Source organism: Triturus cristatus, chromosome 7 (genome assembly GCF_964204655.1).
Source record: "Triturus cristatus chromosome 7, aTriCri1.1, whole genome shotgun sequence".
Lineage (NCBI taxonomy): Eukaryota > Metazoa > Chordata > Amphibia > Caudata > Salamandridae > Triturus > Triturus cristatus.
In genome coordinates this window covers 1,820,372,214-1,820,399,417 of record NC_140590.1, presented here as the reverse complement: position 1 = coordinate 1,820,399,417, position 27,204 = coordinate 1,820,372,214, and the positions used below count along the sequence as shown (strand labels likewise).

The following is a 27,204-nucleotide window of genomic DNA, read 5'->3' as shown; positions in this document are numbered from 1 at the left end:
GTATTTACAAGGCAAACTACATGTAAATGTGTAGCCAATTCTGCGTGGAAAGCCTGTTTTGGAGCGAAAATAGTTACTGTCACACTGCACACTGCCTGCTGCGAAGGCATTTTGATATGAAGAAACTGTCAGGTGCGTGAAGAAAATAAGCCCTACGACTGGCAGAGTGGGCTAAAGAACGGTGCTGGATTAAACCCAGATCAGTTGACTGGGGGTGAGTGCTTGCAATGCTCAACACTCCGTCCATCATTTCCTTTGGTTTTGCTTTGTTCGCCATAAGTTTGCAAGGTATGCTCAGACCTGAGTCCCTTGCTCACTTTGCCACTGGATTCAAGCAAGCCTGGCTGAAGACGGCTGAAATGCCAGAAACCGGTCCTAGGAAGCTTGTTTCCGGTCCAGGGAAGACATGGCTTGGCAGTTCGGGCTGGACTGTTCCCATGAGACACAGGGTCAGACTGATTTGCATATGGCCATGTCTGAACTGGGGTGGCAGAGTGGGCTAAAGAAAGGTGATGGATTAAACCCAGATCAGTTGAATGGGGGTGAGTGCTTGCAATGTTCAACACTCTGTCCGTCATTTCCTTTGGTTTTGCTTTGTTCGCCATAAGTTGGCAGGGTATGCTCAGACGTGAGTCCCTTGCTCACTTTGCCACTGGATTCAAGCAAGCCTGGCTGGAGACGGCTGAAATGCCAGAAACCGGTCCTAGGAAGCTTGTTTCCGGTCCAGGGAAGGCATGGCTTGGCAGTTCGGGCTGGACTGTTCCCATGAGGCACAGGGCAGACTGATTTGCATATGGCCATGTCTGAACTGGGGTGGCAGAGTGGGCTAAAGAACGGTGATGAATCAAACCCAGATCTGTTGACTGGGTGTGAGTGTTTGATTGGTTCTGATGCTCTGTCCATCACCACCCCCTTTTGAACCGCTTTGTTCACCATAAGTTGGCAGGGTATGCTCAGAAGTGAGTCCCTTGCTCACTTTGCCACTGGATTCAAGCAAGCCTGGCTGAAGATGGCTGAAATGCCAGAAACCGGTCCTAGGAAGCTTGTTTCCGGTCCAGGGAAGGCATGGCTTGGCAGTTCGGGCTGGACTGTTCCCATGAGGCACAGGGTCAGACTGATTTTCATATGGCCATGTCTGAACTGGGGTGGCAGAGTGGGCTAAGAATGGTGATGGATCAAACCCAGATCTGTTGACTGGGTGTGAGTGTTTGATTGGTTCTGATGCTCTGTCCATCACCACCCCCTTTTGTACCGGACTGTCATGCATTGTTAGTTCTCCTTCGGCGTCTCTGAACGTAAGTAAACTGAGAGTTTACTTAAGTTCAGAGATGCCGAAGGAGCTGCGGGTGTGGGCGGCTGGTGGGGAATGCCCCTACGCCCTAATGAACGCACCGCTGAGGGTTGGGCACAGTCATAAACCTGGTGTTGAAAAACAGTAAGAGAAAACAAAGAAAGTACCTGACATGCATGACTTGGCTAATGTCACATAATTTTACAGTAACAGAGACAGAGGATCAGAACGATAATGATGACTTACAGACCAACGCCAGTGCGTGACATCTTGTTCAGACTGAAATGTAATCTCATCTTGTATATAAGAAGAGACCCAATGCAAAAGTACAAGTATTTTTTTATATAGTGCAGCTGTTCCAGGAGGAATGTGCATGATTTATGAAGAACAACGTATACAATTAAACTGATTAATGTTCAGAGTACTTATGAAGGGAGTGGTAAATCTAGCAACATCTGGAAAAACTAATGAGGGACTAACTGGGGGCAGATCCTTCTCCTACCTCGTGGCCAAGACCTGGAACAAACTTCCCCTCAGCATCAGGCAAAGCCCTACACTACAATACTTCAGGAAACACCTCAAGACATGTCTCTTCAGATGACCTTTGAGCCGCCCGACACCCCCCAGCGCCTTGAAACCCTCATGTGTGAACAGTGCGCTCTATAAATCCCTGATTGATTGATTGATTGATTGATTGATTGATTGATTGATTGATTGATTGATTGAGGGATAAAGGTTGAGAGGGGAGGAAACATACATGTAGAATAGCATTCAGATTTGAAATAGGTATTCACTGAAACTGTTCCCAGGAGAAAAAAAAATCAAACCTGCTGGCAACATAAAAAATACTACCCATATTGCAGCTAACTGATTTTAATAAAACGTCATGCCTTTTTTGCATGATAAGAAAATTCCAAAGAAGTATCAACAGTGTAGCTAAAATGAAGTTGGTTAATCAGTACTCCAAATTACAACTACAAGTATATCAGGCTGTATGCCTGAATGTCGAGAACAAGGTTTTAACATACCAAAATATCTTGGCAATATATTGACAACCAGTATATTGTGAATCTCAGAGGCCCCCCTTGTGCCACACAACAGGCGCAAGAGCGACACAACTCTTATGTTGCATTGCTTAAATGAGAGAAAAGATTTAAGCGGCTCATTATGATAGAGATTTACCAACCGCCATATTAGGATGGGGGTGGGCATCATGGCAGACGCTAAGTCTGTCCGCCGCTTTTCCGCCATGGTGGATGGAAAAGGGACACTAATATGGTGGCGGTGCCTAGCAGGCACCGTCCGCCACATTAGTATGTGTCCTGGAAGAGGCCTTTCCATGGCAGCGATGCCACAACGGAAAGGCTGGCAGGAATTGGGTTTGGGGGCACATTGCTGCCCCCCCTTGTGGGGGGGTGTCAGTGCACTGGGGGGTACCCATGGTACCTCCTTGCATTTCCATGCACCAAGTGGCAGGCACCGTGTGGTGCCTGCCACGTGGTGCAGGGAAATGTGGTGCATCCACCTTTAACATTGCGGACGGTGCTGCAGCAGGCAGCACTGCCTGCAATGTTAAAGGCCCAATCGCAGTGGTGGGACTGCCGCATGTCTGGCGGGTGGTCCCAATCACTGCTACGGTGGTGGGTGGACCAAGTTCACCCGCCATTGTAATCAGCCCCTAAGTTTGTTGATGGTTCTAACAAGCCAAGATACGCTTTTCCCTGACATTTCATCATTTGAAAAGGCTATTTTTCTAAACATATTTTTTTAATGGTGCCATCACATCTTTTCAGACATTTACAATATCTTAAAAGCAGCTGTGAACACTTATGTTTTCTGACTGGCAGGTGATGGTTGCTGACATTGCTGTCTTTCTATGACTTCTTCATATTGTTTTGTCTGGAGAAAGGTTCTACTTTTTCTGTTCTATTTTACTCTCCTAATTTTGACTGTCCTATAGTCAGACGTATCACACCACCCTAAAGTTATCTGAAACATCACTACATAAAAATGCACTCACAAGTGCATGCATATACTATATAAATGTACACCTGATGGTTGTGAGATTCTTCGCACTTACATAGGTGTGGGATGTGTAGTGTTAAACCATTGGTAATGGTGTGAATTCCTTAAAAGTGATTTTAGATTCCATAGGTGTGATCTGTTTGCTATGAAATCGTATGACAAAGCAGTTTACTTACCTAGAGACTCATTACAATGCTAGCCATTGCAGCAGTCAGGAGACCGCCCAAGGAGAACGCAGCAGTCCGACTGCCGAATTTCAATAGGACCACTGGGATTGAGGTCGGAACTTGGTGGGACTACGGCAGGGGTATGCTGCAACCACAGGAAAGTTCTGTAGCAGATACCGCTGCCAGGCAATGCCTCCAGCATATCACAGCACCAGGTGCATGCGCTATGTCGTGCATGGCACACAGTGCACACACAACAGTGCAAATGTAGAGGGGCACTACTTTTGCCCCTTGCACATTTTACCATAGGCTCCGATGCCCGGGGGCCTGTTTGGGTGCCCCTCAATATCTTTTTGACAATTTTCACATGGCAGGATCCCTGCCCTGTAAAGGTTGTCAGGAAAGGGATATTGTAATCCTGACGGCGGTGCCAGCCTCTGCACCCCTGCTATTTAGACACACACTTCTGACCGCCGCACAGTCGGGATCTATGATCCTGGCCGACATGGTGGTGTTGCTTTCGAAAGCTGTGGGTCCAAACACCAGTAACGTAATACGCTGGTAGGACCAAAGGACCAAAGGGCTGTCGGTAGTTGGACCGCCAACAACGGGCTGTCGGCGGTCCAACCGATGACATCGTAATCAGGCCCTTATTGTGTTATCGTAAAATGTATATGCTAAAGGCAAACAGCTTTTAAGGGCGGAAGGCTATTACACTGTGCTGAAGACTGTAGTTTGGCACTTTGTTACTTAGAATCTTGCAGATTACTGTAGTATGCAAGTGTTTTAGTGCTGGTGACCCACCTGAACAAAGAACAGGGATAGACGATTTGCACTCTGGTAATCTTTATTAGTCCCTACTGCTAGGGATTTCTTATTGTTTTGGCGACTTTTAGTTTTTACATATTGTTTATTTTATTGCAGTAGGCCTGATGTATGACTTGTGGGACAGTTTATGAACCAGCACAGTAGGTCTGAGTTGCTTATGCTGACAAGCCACTGAAAAAGGTTAAAAGCTTGATTGTTTGTAATCAAAAGTTACAATAACTGCAGTAGGCCTGACAAGTTGACTGCGAAAAGCATATGCTAAAGTGAATGGGCATTTAGGTGTGGACTGTTATTACTCCCTATTAAACCCTACAGATTGGCATTGTGTTGCATGAAATCTCACAGATTACCATAATAAGAAAGCATTTTGGTGCTGGTGAACTTCTGTAAAAACCGTGGGTATAGAAGATTTGTACTGTCGGAATCCTTGTTTGGCCCTTTGGGTAGAGATAGCATTTTGCTCTGCAAACTTTAATTGTGCATACTATGTTATTTTACGACCACATGCCTGATGGGTGTGTTGTGGGAAAGCCTATGCTCATCTACAGACCTGAGTGTTTCACTAGGAAAAATATTTCTGTTGCCATAGTTCTCATCTGTTTATTATGCAAAGGTATAATAAACACAATAGGCTTGACAAATTGTCTGTGTAAAGCATATGTTAGCATCAGCAGGCATTTCAGGGTGGATTGTTACTTCTTTGCATTAACGCCTACAGATGGGTATTTTGTCACACAAAATGTCAAATTAGCTTTGCAGTGAATTATTTAGATGTCAGTTACTGACTCTGACAATCAAGGGGGAGATTTGCTCTGTAATAATTCTTGATTTTTTTTTTCTTTTTTGCTGTTTTATATAGCGCCAACTTGACCCAAATCCAATCAGGTATCAGAGCGCTTTACATAGCACCAGTTACGTTACATTAGAACACATATTCATTATTTTTTAGGCACGGGGAGATTAAGTGATTTACCCAGAATCACAGAATGTTCAGCGTCATTACCGAGACTCGAACCCAGTTCCCCCAGGTCCGAGGTCGAGCGCCCTAGCCGTTAGGCCAACTCCTCTCCTGATAGAGCCTTTTCTTAGATGTCTGCCAGGATCATGTAATACAACTAATCATTAAATAATATTTGTATTCATATATACATATGTATCCTAATAGAAACATAGAGGGCCTTTGTGTCCACTCGGATCAAGTGACATTTACACTCTGCTTCCATCCATGACTGCTATGGGTAATGATTGGGTTTCCATCAGTCATGGGCTCTTTTGATGTATGAATGATGGCATTTTCTGATCATGTGTGAACATCCACCTGAAAATAAGTGTGCGTCGGTATCTGAGCTGGTTGGCCAGTCATTTAGTTTTGCATTTTCTCTTTTTATAGTTCATCATTCATTTCTATGCTTCACCTCCTTTTATTTTAATGTTTCTTAAGTGGATAATACAGCTCTTCAGGCAGTGCTAATGGGTTGCTTGCTTGCTGCATGTTTCACCTGCGGAGCCCTGCATTCCACGTGGCTCCTTCCTCTAAACAAGGCGATCATTATGGAATGCTGTTGTTCAGAGATTATCATTGTTTTACCTTTCAAAGATGGCAGACATGTTGGTTCTGAATGTGGCAGCCATGCTTGAAGTTTAAAACAATGATAGTCTATTATTAATGCCTTCGCAAGGTAGACACCCGCTGCTATGTTTAGTTTGGTTATTGTAAACATATGCCCGCCATTTTTAGAAACCGCATGTTTCCTTTTTTTCTACTTGTATTTTTTAATGAATCTTATATGTTGTTGAGTTTGTGTGTGTTGTATTGCAGAAGTATAAGAGGGTGAATGGAGTGATGAGTCAGTGTGTTGGTAAACTGAGGCATGACTGCAAAGAGGAGTGAGAAAATGTGTGTATGATTACATATTGAATGCCTACACCACTCAGTAACACAAAAAGCCCTTTCATTCATACACTAGACTTATTGGCATTGCAAATGTTTGTTTTTCTTCTTGTCTAGTGATTTGTGGCATTTGGTCGCAATAAAATATGAAAACATATACACGTCTCACCAGGATGCAAAGACCAGTAGGTATTGGATTTGCCAATGCTTGTTTTATTTGTGTACAGTGCCCTGCTTTCCTCCAGTGTGTTAACAAGCCACTTTAAAAGAGAGAGAGTCAAGCCACACACAAGTTGAATATCTTCTACTGTGCAGCACTGTTGATTACAAGTAAAGGTTCATGGTGACGTTATGGTGTTTAGGCGCTGTGATGCTTTGTTAATTCATATGGTAGAGATAATGGATTATTTAGAAAAAGTTTGATTGTTCTCATTTTTTTGTCCATGACAGATAGACAAGCCATTTCGTGGTGAAGATAATACTGCAATAAATGGAATACGACTATTCTGCAATGGAGCCGGTTCCCCCACTCAATCTTCTGTAGGAAGGCAAGTTCAGGGCATTAGCCGCAAAAATATTTCTCTCATTTGTGTTCTTTTTAGTCTCCAAAATATTTAGAAGAATATAACAAATGTCCTTCATGTGTTGCTTCCCTAGAGAAAACTCTTGTTTGAATGTTTATTTTATTGGAAAGTTTCTGCTTAAAGGAAAATGGGAGGATGAGAAAGTAGCTGATTAATCTAAGAAGGGTGATACCATCAGCCTAACAACATGGCATTATGTTAGTTCACAAGAACGTTCACTTAGAAAAACTGCTCAACCCCTGGAAGCTATGACACACACAGGAAGGGTGTTTTCTCAGGGAAATACATGATTCAATCTGTAGCAAACTTCATTAAAATCAGCCACAACAGCAAAACAGCAATAGTTAAATCCAGAAAGTATATATGTCATCACATGACACAAAAACAGTTAAACATATTTACTGGGACGAGGGGGCGTGGCTTGCGCGCCGCTACGAGATGGCGGGTCGCGCTTGAGCTCCGTGCCGAGCGAGGGCCGTCGGAGGCTTATTTATTACCTCACATTGCCCCATACATGCTGAAAGGTGGCCTTTTATCCCTGATGTTGCCGTGTGTTGCCTGAGCGGGATTTTCGATCTCTGGAGCTGCCATAACTGTTTTTCTGCCGTTTTGTGGTGGTGCTCGGTGCTTTTACGAGCGGCCGCCATTTTGTTTTTTCTTATCTGACGGAGATGCTTTTTCTCCACAACACAGTGGCGCTTTTTCTCCGAACTTGCCAGGAATGATGGAAAGCAGGTGCTGGTGATTGTCTTTATAGTTCTGGATGTTTATATTGGACTTCGTTCATTTCCCACGCTGCATTACTACCTGTGGTGAGAATATTTGGACTTTCTTTAACTATACTTCTCCTCAGAGTGCCTCAGATGCCTTTATTTGGTGTTTTTCTGCTCTATGACACCCTGCTTCTTGGTCTTTTTGTGTTCGGAAGGCATTTCTTTTGATACCTGGAGAACATTATATTTTTGTCATGAGACTCCTCTCATTTGCCATGTAAGCCCGCCATTAGTTCTTTCCTGTGTTGGCTGCTGAAAGTGCGCTTTCCACTTTTTGCTCATTTCTTTTTTATATATTATATACTAGTATCCTTTGGCTTTTTCCTTCCCTTCATTTCTCTGAGGTGCTGTATTTTGCGCCTACAGTGGCTGTGTGCTCTATGGCTGCAAATTTGGGCTTGTCACCAACTGCTAAAGACGCAAAGGACTCTAAAGCTTCTCTTAAGAGGTCCAAGCAAATATCTCCTACTCCGGACAATCCTCACAAAGACACCACTTCCACGCTTGAGACTATTCTGACGCGCCTTAATGAGGTTCACGACATTGCGCAGTCTACCAAGACTAACACAGATTTGCTGCAAGTGGAGGTGGCAGCCATTAGGAATGATTTCAAGGCTCTCTCCCTTCGTGTATCAGCCACAGAATCTCACATTAGTGGTGCAGAGGATACTATGCAGAAGCAATCTAGGACTCTTTGCCAGTTAGAACGCTCAATGGCGGCATTGCGGAGAGATCTCACTGAACAAGAAGATCGTAACCGCAGATCCAATCTGCGCATTTTTGGTCTTCCGGAGGGTGTTGAGAAGGATGCCCCTGCTATGATTGAGTTCTTATGTCAGTGGCTTCCTTCTACGCTACAAATTTCTTTTCAAAAAGACTTTGAGCTGGAACGGGCACACCGTGTTCCCACCTTTCGCTCTAAATCTGCCACGCAACCAAGAGCGATAATTTTTAAGCCCCTGCGCCATCAACATACGGAACAAATTCTGGCTCATATGCGGAAGGTTAAAACTGTCTCATGGAATGGCCATCGCATTTCAATTTCTCAGGACTTCGCTAGGGACACAGTAATAAGGAGGAAGGGCTTTCTTAATCTCCGGAAGCGTCTCTCTGAGATGAATATTCCCTTTTCTTTTTCTGGCCCTTCAAAATTCCGCATTACCTTCAAAGGTCGTTCCAGAATTTTTGATGAACCTGCTGATTTAGCCTCATTTTTGGATAATCAGATGGAGCTGCAGATGGAACTTCAAGTGGAGGCCTCGCGGGACCCTGGTTCCTCTGGCACCTGACGTGGTTACATATAACTGCAATGAGTTTTCTCTTATCCAGATCTATTAAGTTTGTCTTTTTTAGATCTGCATGGTGGTCTTATTGTCCGCTGTTGTTGGTGTGCTGTTGCTGTTCTTCTCGTGCGTGATGGTGTAAGCTCAGTGTGGCCTGTGTTTTTTCTCCGTTTCTTTGTCAGGTCTACCTCATATCTTTATGGTGAAATGGACCGATATCTTCGATATTTCTTCTTTATGTACTTTCTATTGTTTCGTGATATTGTTTCTTGATAGGTTGGTCTCACTCCTGTTCGCTTTTTTCGTGCATACTATTCTTTTTCCTTTTGGCTTGTTTTTTTATATGTGTCAGGTTCCGGTTCATTCTTGTTCTTCCTTTCTTCCTGGTTTCAATTTCTGACTCTTGCGGTGTTGTATTTTTTCTTTTGTTTTGGTGTTTTCGTCTCTATGGAGTACGTTATTGATTATTATCTGTATTGTTTTATGGTTTAGCTGCATAAATTGCTTCTTAGACACTTATTAATTGCTATATATAGAGATAACTTTATTGTCTGTATAGTTAGTTTTTCTATTTTATTCCACTGCTATTTTACTTATATAGTTATATATTTAAGATACTCTTGCCTCTTTAAATTAAATTAAGTATAACAAGTGTTTATGTATTTGCGGACAGTTTACTAGATAACTTTCTTTAGATGTTACATTTTTTACTATGTACTTGCTTTCTTATTTATCTTTCATAGAGCTTCATTGACTGTTATATTGGTCAGTTATTTCATCCTTTACTTTCTTATGCTTCATCTTCTCTCTTCATACTACATCTTATAATCTTCTGTGGAAATCGTTTCTTTTTCTTTATTCTTTCCTGCTCTTCATAAGTTATGTATCGGTTTTGATGCTTTCTCATATTTGAGATAGTTATTAGCTTGTTTTTCACCATTTCCTCATTTGTAACATTGGACATTTTTCCCTCTTCTGTTTTCTCCATTCTTTTATGTTACAATGTATTGGTTACATATTTATTAATTTGGTATATACATGTTCCGATCTAGACTTACATGATGAATAGTTTTTAGAATTCTCTAATGAATTCTAGTTCATGTATCAGATATTTTTCCTTCTAAGTTAAGTATAATCAGTTATGTACTATTTTGGGGCTGGTTATGCTGATTGTTTTATCCCTCGCGATGGTCCCCTTGCTCATCTTCCCATGTCCCCCCTGGTATGAATTTGGTCTTTTTCAGACCTTCCTTGTTGATTCTTCTCTTTCTTCTTCTGCCTACTTTCCTGCTTTCTCTTTCCTCTTCTTTCCTCTTCTCTCTTCGGATTTCCTCCTTGGATTCTTCCTGTTTTGTGTTGGTGGCTAGTGTTTGTTTTCAAGTTTTTTTGGTTGTTGTACATCCTCTATCAAATATAGAATATCATTTTTCCCTATTATTGGTTTTATGTCTGGATTGAATATACTTTCTCTTAATGTGAAAGGTTTAAATCATCCAGTAAAAAGGTCAAAGATATTAGATTACTGCAAATCTCTTTCTTCGGATCTAGTCCTTTTTCAAGAGACGAAGGTCTCTGCTAGGGAGGCGTCATTTTTGAAGAAAGAATGGGTTTCTGATGTTGCTTGTTCAGATGCTTGTGGCAAAAGAAATGGGGTATTTACTTTAGTTTCTAAACATTCTGGTTTGTCTATTGTTTCCTCTGAACAGGATACAGAGGGACGTTGGTTATTATCTAAGTTGTCTGATGGTAATGCTGATCTCTTTGTCATGAACATTTATGCCCCTAACAAGGATGATCCCTCTTTTTGGAAAGTAATCACCAAAAAGCTAAATGACACACCTCATTCTGGTAATCTTATTGTAGGTGGTGACTTTAATTTACCAATGGATCCTATCCTAGATAGGAATTCTGCATTTAATTTTCGTCCCCCTAAATCACATAAACAAATGCTCAATATGTGCTCTCTTATCCATCTTCAGGATGTCTGGCGTCTTCATAATCCCACTGGCAGTGATTTCTCCTTTTTTTCGTCTCCTCATTCGTCCTTTTCACGTATTGACTTTCTTTTGGTTCACTCCTCTCTTGTTCAATCTTCCTCATCTCCGCTTATTCACCCTATTTTGGTTTCGGACCATGCCGCGGTGACGTTCACACTTTTGTCCTTCACCCCTAGGGCGAGTCCTCGATCTTGGAGACTAAACACAGAAATATTACATGATGTTTCCGAGGTTCGAGAGTTTTCCCATGCTATTGAGTTGTTTTTCCGTGAGAATGTGGGTTCAGTTGATTCCCCTGTTGTTCTTTGGGACTCTTTTAAATGCACTTTCCGTGGTCAGGTCATTAAATGTATGTCAAAGAGGAACGCTGCCATCAGAAAGGAACTTACGGACTTAGCAGCGGAAATTAAAACTCAGGAATCTCTTTTTCGGCAATCTAAAGATAAATCTTGCCTTCAATCTATTAAGAATTTAAAATATACATATAATACTATAGTCACTAAGAGAGCTCATATAGGTCTTCAGGCTCAGAAATCTAAGAAGTTGCTGCTAAAAAACCGGGCTGGCAAGATGCTTGCGGCTACATTAAAGTTCCAAGATTCTTCTTATAAATCTTCCCAAATCTCTGCTATTAATGATCATCTTGGTAAGAAAAAGTTTCAGACTACTGAAATTCTTGAGGTCTTTCGAGATTTTTATAATAAATTATATACCCCTTCTACTCAATCTTCTTTTGAACAATGCCAAGAGTTTTTAAAGACAGTTCCGGTGAAAACTATATCGGAGGCAGATAATATCTCTTTAAATGGCCCGATTACCTCTGACAAAATTATTTCTGCAATTAAAGCAACTCGCTCTGGTAAAGCTCCTGGTCCTGATGGATATCCTATTTTGTTTTATAAAACCTTTATACCTGAGATTGTGCCGCAGCTTCAATCCGTCTTTGATGCTTTTATTAAAGATGGCTCTGTGTCTGGCTCTGCTGCTGATGCTACTATTGTAGTAATCCCCAAAGAAGGAAAAGATCATTCGGATCCCAAAAATTTTCGTCCTATTTCTCTTCTTAACATGGAAGCTAAGATTTTTGCTAAAATATTAGCTAAACGTCTAGAATCCTTTATTCCTCTATTGGTTCATCCTTCCCAAACAGGTTTTGTGAAGGGTCGTCTTGCACGTGACAATATCCGCACTTTTTGTCACATTCTCGGTTCTGCCAAGCGCTCCAAGCTTCCGGCAGCGGCCTTGGCCCTTGATGCGGAAAAGGCCTTTGATAAGGTCTCTTGGCCTTTTCTACGAGCTGTTCTATGTGCACACAATCTTGGTGACTCCTTTATCCGTATGGTTATGTCTCTTTACTCCCAACCTAGAGCGAACATAAGAGTGAATGGAGCTACGTCGTCCTTTTTTAACCTTCGCCAAGGTACTAGGCAGGGATGTCCCTTGTCTCCTCTTTTATTTTTGTTATCTATTGATCCTCTTCTTAGAATGATTGACTCACATCCAGGTATTAAGGGGTTCTCTTTTGGGTCTCATCAGATTAAAACAGCTGCGTATGCAGATGATGTTCTCATTTTTTCTGATGATATTGCACTGGCCATCCCTGCTATTTCGGACACGATTTCTCTTTTTTCAAAAGTTTCAGGATACACTCTGAACAAAGATAAGACAGAGATGTTCCCCTTAAATGCTTACTGTTTCTCTTCTCATATGGGTTCGGCGGGATTTAAGTGGCAATCTAAACAGCTAAAATACCTGGGTATCTATTTTTGTTCCACTCTATATGCTACGGCTACTTATAATGAATCCCAAACTATTCTTAAGGTGAGACGTCTTTTAGAAACTTGGTCTCCGAAGCATATTTCTTGGTGGGGCCGACTGCAGACTCTTAAAATGATGATCACACCTATTATTAATTTTGTTTCCTCTATGCTTCCAGTAAGGCTTTCTGATTCCTTCTTTCATGAACTTGACTTACTTACCTCCAAATTTCTATGGAATGACAGAAGGGCTAGGATTGCTTATAAATTTTTATGGAAATCTTATGATATGGGAGGCTGTAATTTTCCTGATTGGGGGAAATATCAAACTGCTTTTCTGGCGTCCCAGGGTGCTCTTTGGTTTTCTTCTCCATCTCTTCATGTTCCAGCATGGTTGACAATAGAACAGGAACTGGCATCCCCACTGCCGACTGCCACTTTTTTAACCACGAATACCCTTTTTATTCCATTCTCTCGTTCTATTATTTTAGACACTATTGCTGCGGTTCGCAAGGTTGATAAAAGAGTAGCAATTCCACTGCATAAAACTAGATGGTCGTCTATTTGGCGGAATTCTAAAATTAAAATTAATATTGATCCAGAGTTGATGTCTTACTGGGCTGGGAAAGGTGTCTCACTTGTTAAACATCTCTATGATTCCAACAATGACCCTTCCCCTTTCTCATCCCTAGCTCAACAATTCTCTTTATCTAATTTAGACTTTTATACCTTTCTTAAGATAAAGGTAGCACTTGCTAAAAAGCACCTTCATCCTTCTTCCCCTATGATTACGCTTTTTCAGTTATGGATCAGGACTGGTCATGTTGCGTCTCGGATTTACAAATTCTTATCGTCCTCTTCACTTCCTTCTCAAGCTGTCGCACAGCAAAAATGGCTACATCATTTTGATCATAGTGTTACCGATCATATCTCTTCTGATACCTGGCAAGATATTGGTAAATTTTCTCTTCGTAACAAAATCGCCCCCTCTTTAATGCAGTCTAAGTTTTTCTCTATTAATCTTCTTCACTGGACTCCCATTCGTTTGATTGCTCCCTTCTCCAACCCTTTTGGGATTTAATTCACAAACACCTCATGCTCATCTTTAATATTAAATTCCAACTTTCTTTTCCATTAATCCTTTTTGGTCCGTTGGCGGCCCCAGTCCCTCTGCCTTTAGATCCCATGGAGTTACAGTTGCTGGATCTCTTATTGACTATTGCAGTCAAAGTAATTCTCATGGAGTGGAAATCCTTTTCATCCGTCTCTTACCATACTTGGTGGGCTTGGGTTTCCTTTCTACGAAGTGCTCATACGTCAGTTGACCATGCTCATCTCTCTCCTTCTATATCTACTGGTGTTTGGAAAGCCTTAGATTCGTACATGGTGTTGGCCTCCGAGGGGTTGGTGGAGCAATATCCCTTTGATTTGTCTCTTTAGTGTTGTCTTGTGTGTCGGGTGAATCCTTTGGAAATCCTCTCCTCTTCCTTTTTTCCTCCCTGTCTCTCTTTTTCTTTCTTCATCTCTTTCCTACCTTTTCCGTCTTTTCTTTCTTCCTCTCTTTTCTTTCTTCTTATCCCTATTTTGCTATCTGATGGTGATACTTTTGATAATTATCTTTGCCGGATATCAATTTGTTTCGTCTCTCCTTAATTAATTTATTTATCTGATATCTGCGGATTAATGAATGACAATGATTTGATTTCCTATTATTTAATTTTATTCTAACATATTTATTGCCTTTGTCTGATATCAATTGTATCACTTTTGCTTGTATCTCATGTCCGTATTTGCTTCTTTAAAATAATAAAATTCTTTTGAAATAAAAAAAAACAACATATTTACTGGGACAATAGATATAATATTTCAAAGAAACTGTCAAAATATGCTCATACGAGCAATGGGGCTGTAAAAGTCTTTGGTAGTCTAAGAGCACCAGAACATGAAGCATTCCAGAGAACTGCTCTAGTTACTAGGCAATAATTATGAGTGGCTTGTAAAAATCGCTGTTATTTCCCTTCCCCAGGAATAATATTACGGGGGGGGGGGGGTTCAGTAATATCAAAGGGGGGAAGCAACAAGAAGCATACATTTTGGGACAATAATATGCGTATATCAGATTTATGATACTGATTTCCACTTATTTTCTAAGAATTTCACCAAGAGACTGCCTGCTCATAGCAGATCAAATCTCCAGATGGAATGCCACTAAGCAGTGGTATTCCTGCTAAACACTTAATTCCAAAAGGCCTGGTAACTTCCATTACCAGACCCATAGTAATTAACAAGCCACTCATAAACAGTGCATTAGAAGTGGGGATGTCAGAGTCAAAGTCTGTTATGTCCAAAGGTAGCTCACTGTAAAACTTTCAATCCGTCTAGTGATCTTCTGGGAACTCCAGGCACAACTCCGAGTGTGAGGCACCTTCTCTACCTTGCTTCTTGCTACAACCAACAGTCATAATTTCTTCAAGATTCCGGTAAACACTCCCCTGGCCATTCTCGCCACTCCTGGATGTGGCAGGAACCTCCATGGGCCCAGGAATTTCCCCATTATAGCACCTACAGGGTACAGTGCTGCACACTCTCAAGTGGAAAAAAGTTGATTTTCAAAAGTCACTTCATTTTAGATCACAAAAATATATCTATGTTTTAGAGATTTATCATAAATTAACTTGACAGATTAGCTTTTAAACACATTTCTATCATTTTCTGAACTCATAAATATAAACTTTTATTCACAATCAGGCCTTTCATATGATAATTGAATTTTACCTATAGAGTGGCATACAGTATTCAGCGGCTGTTCACTGTAGGGACGTACATTTCTTTCATATTTAGCATCTACCAATTATACACATGATGTCACCAAGACACACCGCCTGGGCACAGTTGTGTCCCTGGAGACAAACTTTTTCCAGTCATATCTGTGAATTGGTAAAATGTACATATACAACATATAACTGTTTCAATTGAAAAAAATCATTCAAAAGTTGAAAAGACCATCACAATGATATGCTTTCTCACACAGAGATATCACAGAGGCAGTAGGAAGCCAGGACATAAAGATAAAGATACGTGTCTGGTACCACATAAAGAGGCAGACTAATTGAGGTATCAAACATTTCAGAGTATGAATTCATACTGAGACATATACCTGGTGAAATGCCTTAACAGCAATTAGAGAAAGAGGATCTGTGTTCACAGGAAAATGAGATTATGGAAAATGAACAGCAATGGGTGAAGAACTTTGTTTCTAACCATTGACAGCAACTGAAGATGCAAAGTGTTTTTTTAAAATGATGAATTTATTGGTTTGAGTACTAGTCAAGCAACACAACTCCTAAAGAACTAGAGGATGTGGTGTCATTATTGTTCTCCAGTGATTTTTTAAATATTTTGCCTCTTCACCTTTTCCTCAATACCAGCCTTTATATCAGGATGTTTTTCCACACCCTTAAACAGGCACTCACTCACTGCTGGAATTTGTGCCCCTTATTTTCTTTTTTCTGAGCTGTAGGGCTTTACCCCTGTGCTTCCTACTTGGTTTGAACCTGTGAGAAGTATGGCATGTCATATGGCATTTTGTTTGTCAATTGCACATATTCTTTCCTTGTTAGCTTGCTGTGGGATTTGTGGTACTGGTTTTGATTTGTAGTGGCTTATCACCTGTGTGTTTGCTGCGTCATTGGGCATAAACTGCATTTTGTGATTTCCTGCTTTGGCCTGCATGATCCCCATTTTTATATACCATTGCTTGGGGGTGGGGATGTTGGCTTCCTCCTTGGGCTCTGACTTTGTTTGTGGAGAGGGGATTTGCTTCATCCCCTTGTGGTCTTTATTCCATGATAAGGGGATTTTTTTTTGCTGTCCTGAGTACCCTCATCTAAGTGGCTCTGGCGCTGGTCCTCCTTTTGATATACTGGAAGCCTTCCTACACAAAAGCAATCCCCAGAGGCATTCTGCATGTACTGGGGAATAAAGCACACATAGAAAGAGAAAATAGTGAGGAGACATAAACAAATTTCTCTTCGTTATGCCTTACCTGGGAAGGTTTAGCATTTTAGTAATTCTGGAACTGCTTCAAAAACAAATGGAAGATGCATGATAACAACATCTCTGTACCCATGTAACACCTTTCCCGTGCAGATTAACGCAAGGGAGTGACTTTCACTGCCTTCTGTTGCTCCAGATTTACTATGCCATGCATAGCCACACTAGGTGGCACTGGGTGACAGAGTAAATCTGTCTAAAGGGCTAGCGTTGCCTTGTGTTAACTTGCAAGACACAAGGGCTATTGATAAATCAGGGCCCCAGTTCTTTGGTTGTGTTTCCCTGTGTCATCTTAGTTTCATTCTGGTATGCTCCCTTCATTCGATTTTAGAGTATCTGCCTCCATTTTGTCTGGCTTTATGGGTGGTTCTGGGGCCCTGAAATGTGTGACCTCCATATTAAAGTGCTTGATTTTTCCAGTGTATTTGCTGCTTTCATTAAGTGGGCTTTATCTCTTATCTCATTTTGCTTAGAAAGCAATTTGAAGGTGTCCTGTCACAAGCAATCCAACACTTAGATTTCTCTGTACTATATGCATCCAGTTTCTTGAGCTTCCTATGCTTGTCTGCTTACTTTGGCTCTCACACTGGAGGCCGTCTACATCTACTACGTTCAGTCGCCTCTTTTGTGACTGGACTTTGCCTTCTGTGGTTGATTTCTTGGTGAACAATCCATAACAGTTGAGCCTGCTTTGGTAGATCATGGCAATGAAAGGACTGGAATGAGGAAGTGATGATGTGGTAATGGTCTATCTAATTACTCTAGTTCTTCTACCAGCCAAACACCTTCCTTACTATGTGACCGGCTGTAGTCATGGTCTACTTTATTAATCTATTAAGAAGGATTTGGTGAGGAAATGGTGCCTGTCTCCAGGGGGTAGACACACCTCATGATATGGAAGAAAAATTAGAGAAATTGTATTACTGATGACTGATCAATTAAAACAGCATCAATCTAAAATGAAACATGTAGGGACTTCAGCAGTAGCAAAGGCATCCAGGAGCATTCATATTCTGAAAGAAATTAGGTTATTAGTTATAGAGAATGTCAGTTCTTTTTAAGTAATCAATCCAAAATCGTGTCTGGTTCAACACGCACAATTTCATGAAATAAAACTGAGCTCAACTTGTGGTAGCAATGGCACAGACCAGACAGGCTTAACTTAAAAAAGCGTGAAAATTATCATAATCAAAACAATAAAAAAGCCAAAACAACAGACAATAAAAATCTCACACCTAATTCCTAATAATAGAGAACTTTTTAATTCGAAAAATAAAAAAAAACGATTAAAGTCCAGTAAAGGGAACAAGATATATCAACGTTTAAAGTTTCAAGGCATAAAGGGGGATATGTATAAGGAAGTGGCGGAGCGCTGCGTTAGCATTCTTGAAAAGCTGCACCATATTTACAAGAATGTGGTGCAGCCTTGCGTTTCCCCCTGTGATGGCGCTAAGTTTAGCAACTTAGCGCCAACGCAGGCACCCTTGCACCATAGTGCAAGGGTGTCTGCGTGCAGGGGAGGATTGTTTATCTGTAGGATTGTGTCTCTTCCTGCACATAAACAATCCTAAAATGCTATTCTGTCACTTTTGTGTGTACTGCTTCATGCAGCACACACGAAAGTGACAAAATGGCATTTTTTTTAAAGGTTTGTTCATGTACAGGAACGGTCACCTATATATATCTCTTCCCACAGCGTTCTCCTCCGAACCACCAAACAGCAGCCCACAGACTCCTGCCAACCATATTTCTGAAACTTCAATTTTTCAATGTGTAACCAACTTTTCTTCTGGCAACAAGAGAAATAGAACTATTAAACAACCGACACGTTTCAGCTGGCACCTTCAACTGTGTCTTACCGACTCTATGGTGTGTCTTGTTTTTAAACATAGTGCTACTTTCATCTCATTGACCCTCAAAAGCTAGAACAACACCCTGATTACACTTATTCGGAAAGGGTTCATCTTCCATGTTGTTATTCTACATATAAGTACATACTTAAACGATAATAATTTAAATCCTAATAAATCCAATCCAAATGGAAATGCAAAGTATAGAAACAGTACCCTATTATCCATATTACCGTGGACATTCTCTTTAAATTGCTTTGCAAAAAATTTGGGAGACTTTTTCTAAGAAATGTTTTCAAGTACATAATCATCTTTGCAATATATATATAAAACATCAAAAATATACAAAAAAATAAAACATTAAAAAAGACATTTACTAGAAAAATTAAATATAAAATACATACATATATGCAGATTAGTAAAAACTAAACAAATAAATTATGATATTAGATATACTTATAACATACTATTTCCAAACCATTCTGTGCAACTGTAGGGAAAGCGTTGGAGTCCGAAGGGGTACAACTTCCTATTTTCACTCCTGTCTATGCAACAGTAAGGAAAGCATTGGAGAGGTCAAATTTCCTATTCCCACTTCACTCTGCAACAGTAGAGAAAGTAATTCATTTCAAACTCATAACATAGTTCCATAACTATATTAATTACCTAAAAATATAAAACTGTATTTAAAACTATAATTAACCATTATACAAGCAACAATGACACATACAATCAAACAACTTAAACATATTAAGATTGTTAACAAATGATATTTTTCACCACTGAATTATTAAAAACATTGTTAACAACAAAAATATTTTTGACAACTATATTACTTTGCTGAAAATAATTGATATTATTCTGTGGCCTGTACCACTGAGGTTCCCCTGCCACGGTGAGGGTGGAGCATCACCTTGTCCTGTTTTGTAACTGTCTCAGCTCCCAGCTCGAACCCTGCTGCTGTTGCCCCCCTGCAGCTTTCTGAAAAAGGTGACTGAGTCTATACAAGCTACTGGAATATGGGACTTGTGGCTGCCTCAGGGGAGACCACAATTCAAGGTCTCTGTTACCCATTGTGGGAAGGCTGCTCTTGCTGCCGTGTGGCAAGCAGGCCTGCCCCTCCATGATCGCTCTGTTGTATGTAAATGAGCTGCCACGCTTTGGTGATGTGTCTTGGTAAGCCTCCTCCACCCACACTGACTCAGACAAAAAGGATCAATACACAGACCCACCGCCAGATGCCAGAGAGACTGAAAGAGCCACTATGACTGCACCAGGGCCACCTGCTGCTGCAGACCTGGGAGTGATCCTCAAGGCCATCCAGGATTTGGGTAGGCCATTGAATCCAAAGTTAACGGCCTCCGAGTGAATTTTTCACTGTGTGCTAGGACCTGCATAATGTAGCTGAAGCGGAAATGCAGCTTTCCACGAAAAAGACAAGGCTATTACACACAATGTCTCCATGGTTGCTATGGGAGTTCGGTGCGGACGGTGTTTTTTCATCCGGTTGTAACATCGGACGCACGGGATGGATCGTACTAGCGCGGTCGGACTTCACTTTTCACATTTTTACGGTAAATGGTCCGAGGATGTGTCGGACACATTTTCCGACCCGAGGACGTGTGGGGAATTATTCCCAATGCGATTCGTATGGACTTTTTCCCATGCGAATCGTACTTGGCAGTTTGTACGGCACTTGTACGATTCGTACGGTAAAAAGACCGGATACGAGTCGTACGGGGAATTTTTTTACAGGATCGTAATCGGCACCTAAGTATCTAAGCTACTGACCTCAGCTGTTGCCCTGACCGAGAGGGCGGAAGACGCTGAAAACCACTCAAGGTTTAGCAACCTCCTTCTTGTAGGCCTTCCTGAGTCTTTGGAGGCTTTGGACTTTGTTGAAGCTCTGGAGGATTGGTTATGGTCCTGGGTCCTAACCAGCACACTCAAACATGTTTGTCATCGAAAGGGCACACCAATCCCTTGCTCCTAAGCCCCCGATCGGGTCTCATCTCGGCTTGTGATACTGCACCTATTTAACTTCTGAGACCAAGCCACTATCCTCATGAAGCCCGCACCCAACCGGACATTCAAAAATGTGAACTCTAGAGTCCTCATTTTCCCTGATTACACTAAGGCAGTGCAGCAGCATTGTTGCTTCTTCGAGGAGGTGACGCAAATGCTCCACGCTCTTAACCTCTGTATGCTCATTATCCCAGCCCACCTGAAGTTCCTTTTTCAGTCTACTGTATGCTCTTTTAATACCCCTGAACAGGCTTGGGAATGGTTACAGAGCACCTATTGCTGTAGCGAACCCAACTTGATGTGCACCAAGCCAGGAAACCAGGTGGACTCTCTCGACCATTTGCACAGCACAGGAACATGGAAAGTTTACACTCAACGCAGAAAGTCAAAGGTTGAACACAAAGAAGTGGCCACCTCACTGGGCCCAGCTTCGGATGAGGAAGGGGCAATGGTATTGGCTGCCCCAGACAAAAGATGTGCTAGACACTCCTCTGATTTTATGGACCCTCAAAGATGTCTCAAATTCACTGTCACGTCCCTTCTCGCCTCCTTGATCAAAGACACCGGGATCACTCTCATGGGAGGACCGACTGTGACATGGCTGTCTGCAGATGCACCTGGGCTCCTGTGAGTCCTGAAAATCCTAGCCCTGCACCAGGCTGGCTGCTGGGATAGACAACAGCATTTCACTCAGACTCCATCACTGTTCTTTGCCGCCTCCTATCTGGATATGACACCATTCAGTCTGTCTTGACCCAAAACTTCTTGCTTTCCTTTTTTGCCTGCTTGCTGTCAGGAACACTATCCGTGGCTGGGTTTTTTTCATAACCATGTTATTCCCTTTCAGGGTTTTCAACAGCAAATTCTCCTAGGCTCTTCAGTGAACTCTTTTGACTGTGCTTGCTTCATTCCAAATTGCTGTCTCATGTCCTCCACAGGTTCTGCGAATTCCTTCTCCCCCCACCATGTATGCCCCTGACCTGGCGGTATTCTCTTGGAACACTAACAGCCTATTAGACCTGATCAAGAGATTTGAAGCATTTCACAACATTAAGAGGTGCAAACCAGCAGTTGTACTTTTACAGGAAACTCATCTATTGGTTCCCTATGTACTTGTCATATTAGGGCACAATATAGTTTTTCATTCTGGCTTTGTGAGGGGTTCTCAAGGTATAGCTAAACCGATACACACATCCTTTTCCTTCATGGTCACCAGGTTCCATGGGGATCCCCACAAGAGGTATGTGGGGGTTGCGGGATGCATGGCAGCCAGACAATGTGACCTTAATTCCTGTTATGATCCTCCACATTTGCTGTAGCTCAGCCTTCAGGTGCTTTAATCCTTTATCCTGACTTTCCCCTGGGGACTACTGTGAGAGACGGAGACGAAGACTTCAACGTGGTCCCTAACCCCGATCTGGATACCTCTACCACCTCACATCCTAGCCGATGATCCTCCTGGGCTGACTCAATGGATCTAAGCGATGCATGTCGCTCCTGGCATCCTACAGCATGGGCCTGCGTGCATCAACCCGCAGCTCAAAACCCAGAATTGTGGATTAACCTTCTTTGGCTGCCAGCTGCTAATCTCCTCTGTCTTCAATCCATTTGCATTCTTCCACACTGCATCTCTGTCCATACACCGTGGAGATTGAGTGCCTGGCACCTGAAGACCCCTGATTGCGTCGCATATATAGAGGAGGAACCACATACCTTTTTTCAACTCAATGAGGGCTCGGTGTCATCAGCGATTACGTTGTGGGGATCAAGGAGGCCTTCCCTGAGAGGCCTCCTGAAGGGTTATATGCAGCATTGTGAATCCTGCCAGCTGGCATAGGTAGCTGATATGGAAAGTCGGATACTTTAGCTGGAAGCCTGCTTGCGTCGCTCAGGCATGGAGTAGACATGTCGCCTCCTGGCCCTGGGATGCACTGAACTGCGACAGGTCTCCCTTGGGGAGGAGAAATAACCCAAAGAGTCTATGAATCAAGGGAAAAATCCAGCAGATTGCTGTACTTGCTGGTGACCCGAAGCATCTTCAACAGAGTGCTACCAGCCATCCAGGACTCAATGGTTACCTTCAGGAGGAACTGCCCAAAATCGCCCAGACAGTTAATACATTTTATCAAGCTCTATATGCCCGGTGCCAAGCATCCTTGCTGGAGACAGAGGATCCCATTCTCTGAGATATCGGATGTCCCCACTTCCTTATCCCTGGAATTAGACCTATTCTTAACCATTGGAGAGATAGACTCTGCTATAATGGCTCTTCCATCGGGAAAGACCATGGGTCTTGAAGGTTACGGTATCGAATATTATATGACATTTTAACCCCTCATCTTTTAAGTTTTTACACTGCTGCGATACAGCAGTGGTCCTTCCCACCAGCAGTATCAATGTTCTTTCTATCGCCCCATTTCACTCATCAATGCTGACATCTATCTAAGTCATTGGCAACCAGACTAACCCGTACTATTTCACACCTTATTTGCCTGGACCAATGCAGGTTTATGCCAAGAAAGAGTACCCTTACAGGCGTCTCTCTCCCAGAAACAGAATCTAGATTGTATGCTTCCCCTCCTCCTTAAAGATTTCTCCAATGCCTTTGACATGGTCTACTGGGACTATCTGACTGCGGTCCTCCTATTGGCAGGCTTGGGGGCTGAATTCAGCAAGAGGCTCTGTCTTCTCTATAGTGACCCTATGGCACAATTCCAGGTGAACAGTGTCCTGTCCACCCCCTTATATATCCAACAAGGTACAGGCCAGGCCTGCCCTCTTTATTGGCTTACTATTCACTCTTGCTATTCAGCCCCTGGCACGTCTCATATGTTGGGATGCACAGATATGTGGTTGGAGGCTGATTTGAAGGCCACATAGCATTGTATGCTGATGACATTCTTCTGTTCCAGAGTGACCTGCAGACTTCCAGACCCCGATGACTGAGATTCTTCATCTTTACAGTGAATCCTCAGGCCTCTAAATCAATGTGAGCAAATCTAATTTGGTGGAGGGAAGGCTTTTGCTGGGGAGCGATATTGGTGCCCGGATATCTCTCCAGCAGAATTCCTTTAAATACTTGGGGATTCATGTGTATAATCTCCTGGACCTGGCGTGGACCCTCAACTTTCAAGGCCTGGCCCAGAATCTTTATCGGGGCCTTCGTCACTAGGCCAACTTGTCCATTATTCTCATTGGGCTCAGCACGCTCTTTAAAATGCTATGCCTTCCCCACTATCTGTATGTCAAAAGAAACTTTCCCGATTCTATCCATCGTAGGTGGTTCCAATCCTGGACCTCTAAACTTACAATTTTTGAATGGCCCTGTAAACGTCATAAGGTGGTCTTCCACTCAGCAAGCAAATCATCCTTCTACGAGGGCCTTGGGCTCTATATATATTATTGGGTGGCCCACTTGGTACCCATCAATTATTGGTTCACTGTGGTCTGGACAAACCTTGCCTACTGTCTAGAGCTTCACCTCCTGGGTATTGATGGTCTTTCCAACCCTCTTTACCGATCACAGTTGCCCTCAACATTGCTGTCATGCACCGAGTGTTGCTTCTCTGCTGGAAGGAAGCCTTGCATCCTATTCGGTGGAACCAACACCTGAGTGGGATGACTCCTCTGTGGCGGGGCACATGGCTTCAGCATCTTTCCGCTATTCCGGGTTTTGCCCAGTGAGACCATATCAGCATCCCGTATTTAGGGTATGTATATAAAGGGGAGAATTTGATGTCCTTTCAAGACCTAAAGGATCTGCATGTCACATGTCAAGTCACAGTTCTTCTGCTTTCTTCAATTGCAGCATGCTCTGCGATCACATATTCACCCAAACACTCTGTTTCCTGAATACAGTCCCCTGAAGGCTAAGCTCTTCCTAGGGCACCTGGGGAAAGGTACAGCTTATATGAATGATCAATTCTTAGTCATTCATGCTTCGACTGCTTCAATCTGTTCAGACAGAAATGGATGAACTCGGTGGGTGTTCTTGATGAGGACGACTGGAGGTAGGCCTGCCTTGTGGCTTGTGAACTGGCAATCTCCTTTCTTATGTGTATGATTCAAATAAACTATCTTGATGTGACCTATCTCTTCCCAGCTGCCTGCACCGAGTATTACCTGATACCCAGGGCACTTGTAGGTGATTTGCGATTCCCACTGCATATTTCAAACATATGTTCTGGGACTTCAGGTGCTGAGTTCCTTTTGGGACGGAGTGTGTCATGAGCTCTTCGCAGTTCTTGGGTGCCACCTTGAATTGGCTCCATGCTATGTCCTTCTGGGGCTGTGGAGGAACTGGGGGACCCTCCGGCCGAGTTAATTTTTATTGCGGTGGCCTGCGTTGTGTCCAAGAGAGATGTGTCTCGCGCATAGAAACAATTAACACTCCCCTCAATCCCATGCTGGTGCAGTAGGGTAGATTGGTGTGATTACCATGAAATGCCTATCTATGCTGCTCATGGATGCCCTCATAAGCACGAAAGGGTGTGGGGGAAATTATGTTCATTCTATGGTTTGTTGATGTACACTAACTAATTATTCTTGCAGAGAATATGACATGTTTTTGTATGATGATGAATGTACTTGCTGGAAAATAATAATAAAGTGGGTTATAAAAAATACTAGGAACTTTGAAATTAATTCCAAAGACATTTGATGGAATTTTATTTGTAGTAATTGTATTGGCTGGATCACAATTTACAAAGTTATGACAAGAGAAAAGACTACCTACAATAAGATAATATTAGTTCCAATATTTATTTATATGGCATGGAACTTGCGATTATAAAAAATGTTAGGGGCTGATGTCATCTTAGGGTCCTTTTGGAACTAATGATTGCCTTCATAAATACACTGTAAATGTTTATATCATTATACTAAAAGCATGTTTGTTTTTCTTCTCTAAATTATAATGCTTAATGCATTGTCCTAATTTAATCGAGAGCCATCTAAATCTCAAAAAAACTAGTGTCTATTATTGATTTGTTATGTATATCAGAACATCTTGACATAAAAATAAAAACTTGAGATATTCGCCACTTTCTATAGTGGTATTTTTTAATTAAACAACAGAGGATTAATGTCCAGGCTGTAGATGTAAAGTTAAATCCAGTTTATGTAGCATTCTTCAGATAACATTTCACACAGAAAATACACTTTCACAGAATTTTAACTTCTTTTTAAGGAACTTCTAGTTTCATGATGAACATTCTAGTGCAATATGGCCTTACAAATCTCCCCCAAAACAATAGATCTGATGGAAAAAGAGCAACTTATTTATTCCAGTTGTTTTCTGATGAATTATTTTGACTTATTCTGAAGAATATTTTTCTCAGCCAAGGTTGGTATCTCAATATTTTCCAAGTTCTTTCAGTGCGCGAGATCTAGAATCCATTATTCAGTTTATACTTTTGCTTTTCTTGAACTTAGCATGAGAGTGAATGTGAGATGTGTCATCCAGCTGAAAGCCTGGTTCTAGCAGAGCCATGTATTTGGCATTCCAACTTCTGAAAGAAAATTACCTTGACAAACGAAGTAGTTTAGCGACAAAAAGTAATGAGTTTATGGGTCTTATTACGGAGAAACATCAGTCCTCCAGAGAGAAGCATATCTGTCCGATTATATTCTTTCTTCAAGTCATGTTTTAGGAACCAGAGCTTATGACAATTACATCCAGGTGCTGGCTATCCTTCAGAAGCTATAGTCTGATAAAACATCTGTAAGTTGTAGTTGACTTAGAAAAATGTCTTATTGAGAGGAATGCAAAGGAATTGTCCACCATCCTCTATTTCTAATCTCTGCTGGTGGCTTCTTCTGTTGACAATATAACTGTCCTGATAGGATGACCACAAGCCCATCCACAATATTCCCAATTGACAGGATAAATTGAAACCTTTGAGTGCAATGGGGCAGGCCAGGTATCTCGAATTGCAAGAATTTCCTGTTGGGGATGAAAGGAAGAGACTTTTCCATCTCCAATCAGTAACTGTAGCCTGTTTGGTTTCCTCCATGTTGTCATTAATGTGCCGGGATGTCTTTTCCATGACATGCCTCTTCATACTTGAGGCCTACATTTCTGGATCCTCTTCTCCTCTTGGAATTCATGGGGAGATTTACAACAGTGAACGTGAAGGATGTTTTCCTTTCTTAGAAGAAGTGGATCCACATCCCTGACGCTGTTGTAAAGAGGTAACGAAGCCTTGAATCAAGGTCACCAATACAAAGAAACACCTTCTCTGAAGGAACAATTGGTTTTAAATGGAAGTCTCTTCCAGACTGTCTTCTATGGTTTATTTGCAATGCAAATGACAATGTTTTTGGTGCTAAGCAAAATAATTCCTTCTAGAGAAAAAACTTAAGTTCTACTATGGTCAACGGAGTGATAGGGTATGTACTACCTTTTCACCACAGGACCAGAATCATTCATGGTGAATCACCGTCCCCATTCTCTGACCAATGACCAACATATACTAATGTACCTTGCTCTCTCATTTAAAGGACTTCTAGGTAAATAAGCATGGCCTTCATGTTAGGGAGGCTTTGTTCACTGATGATATGGCTCACTACTCTGTGAGTCAGAATTCCAACTTCAATCTCAATGATAATGGTTATTTTAGGAACAGCCAGCAGATAAAGTTCTCTGACTTAGGGGGGATCTTGTGCATGCCTTTCCACCT

At 41.9% G+C, this 27,204-nt stretch overlaps 1 protein-coding gene across 2 annotated transcripts in view; it reads left to right on the top strand.

Moving 5' to 3' along the window:
- LOC146813269 (vitelline membrane outer layer protein 1-like) overlaps positions 1-27,204 on the top strand; it is a 169,926-nt gene that overhangs the window by 141,568 nt on the left and 1,154 nt on the right. For both annotated transcript variants that reach the window (XM_085614738.1, XM_085614739.1), the window contains exon 3: positions 6,653-6,750. In XM_085614738.1, coding sequence (XP_085470864.1) covers positions 6,653-6,750 — 98 coding nt within the window. The remainder of the gene's footprint in view (positions 1-6,652; positions 6,751-27,204) is intronic.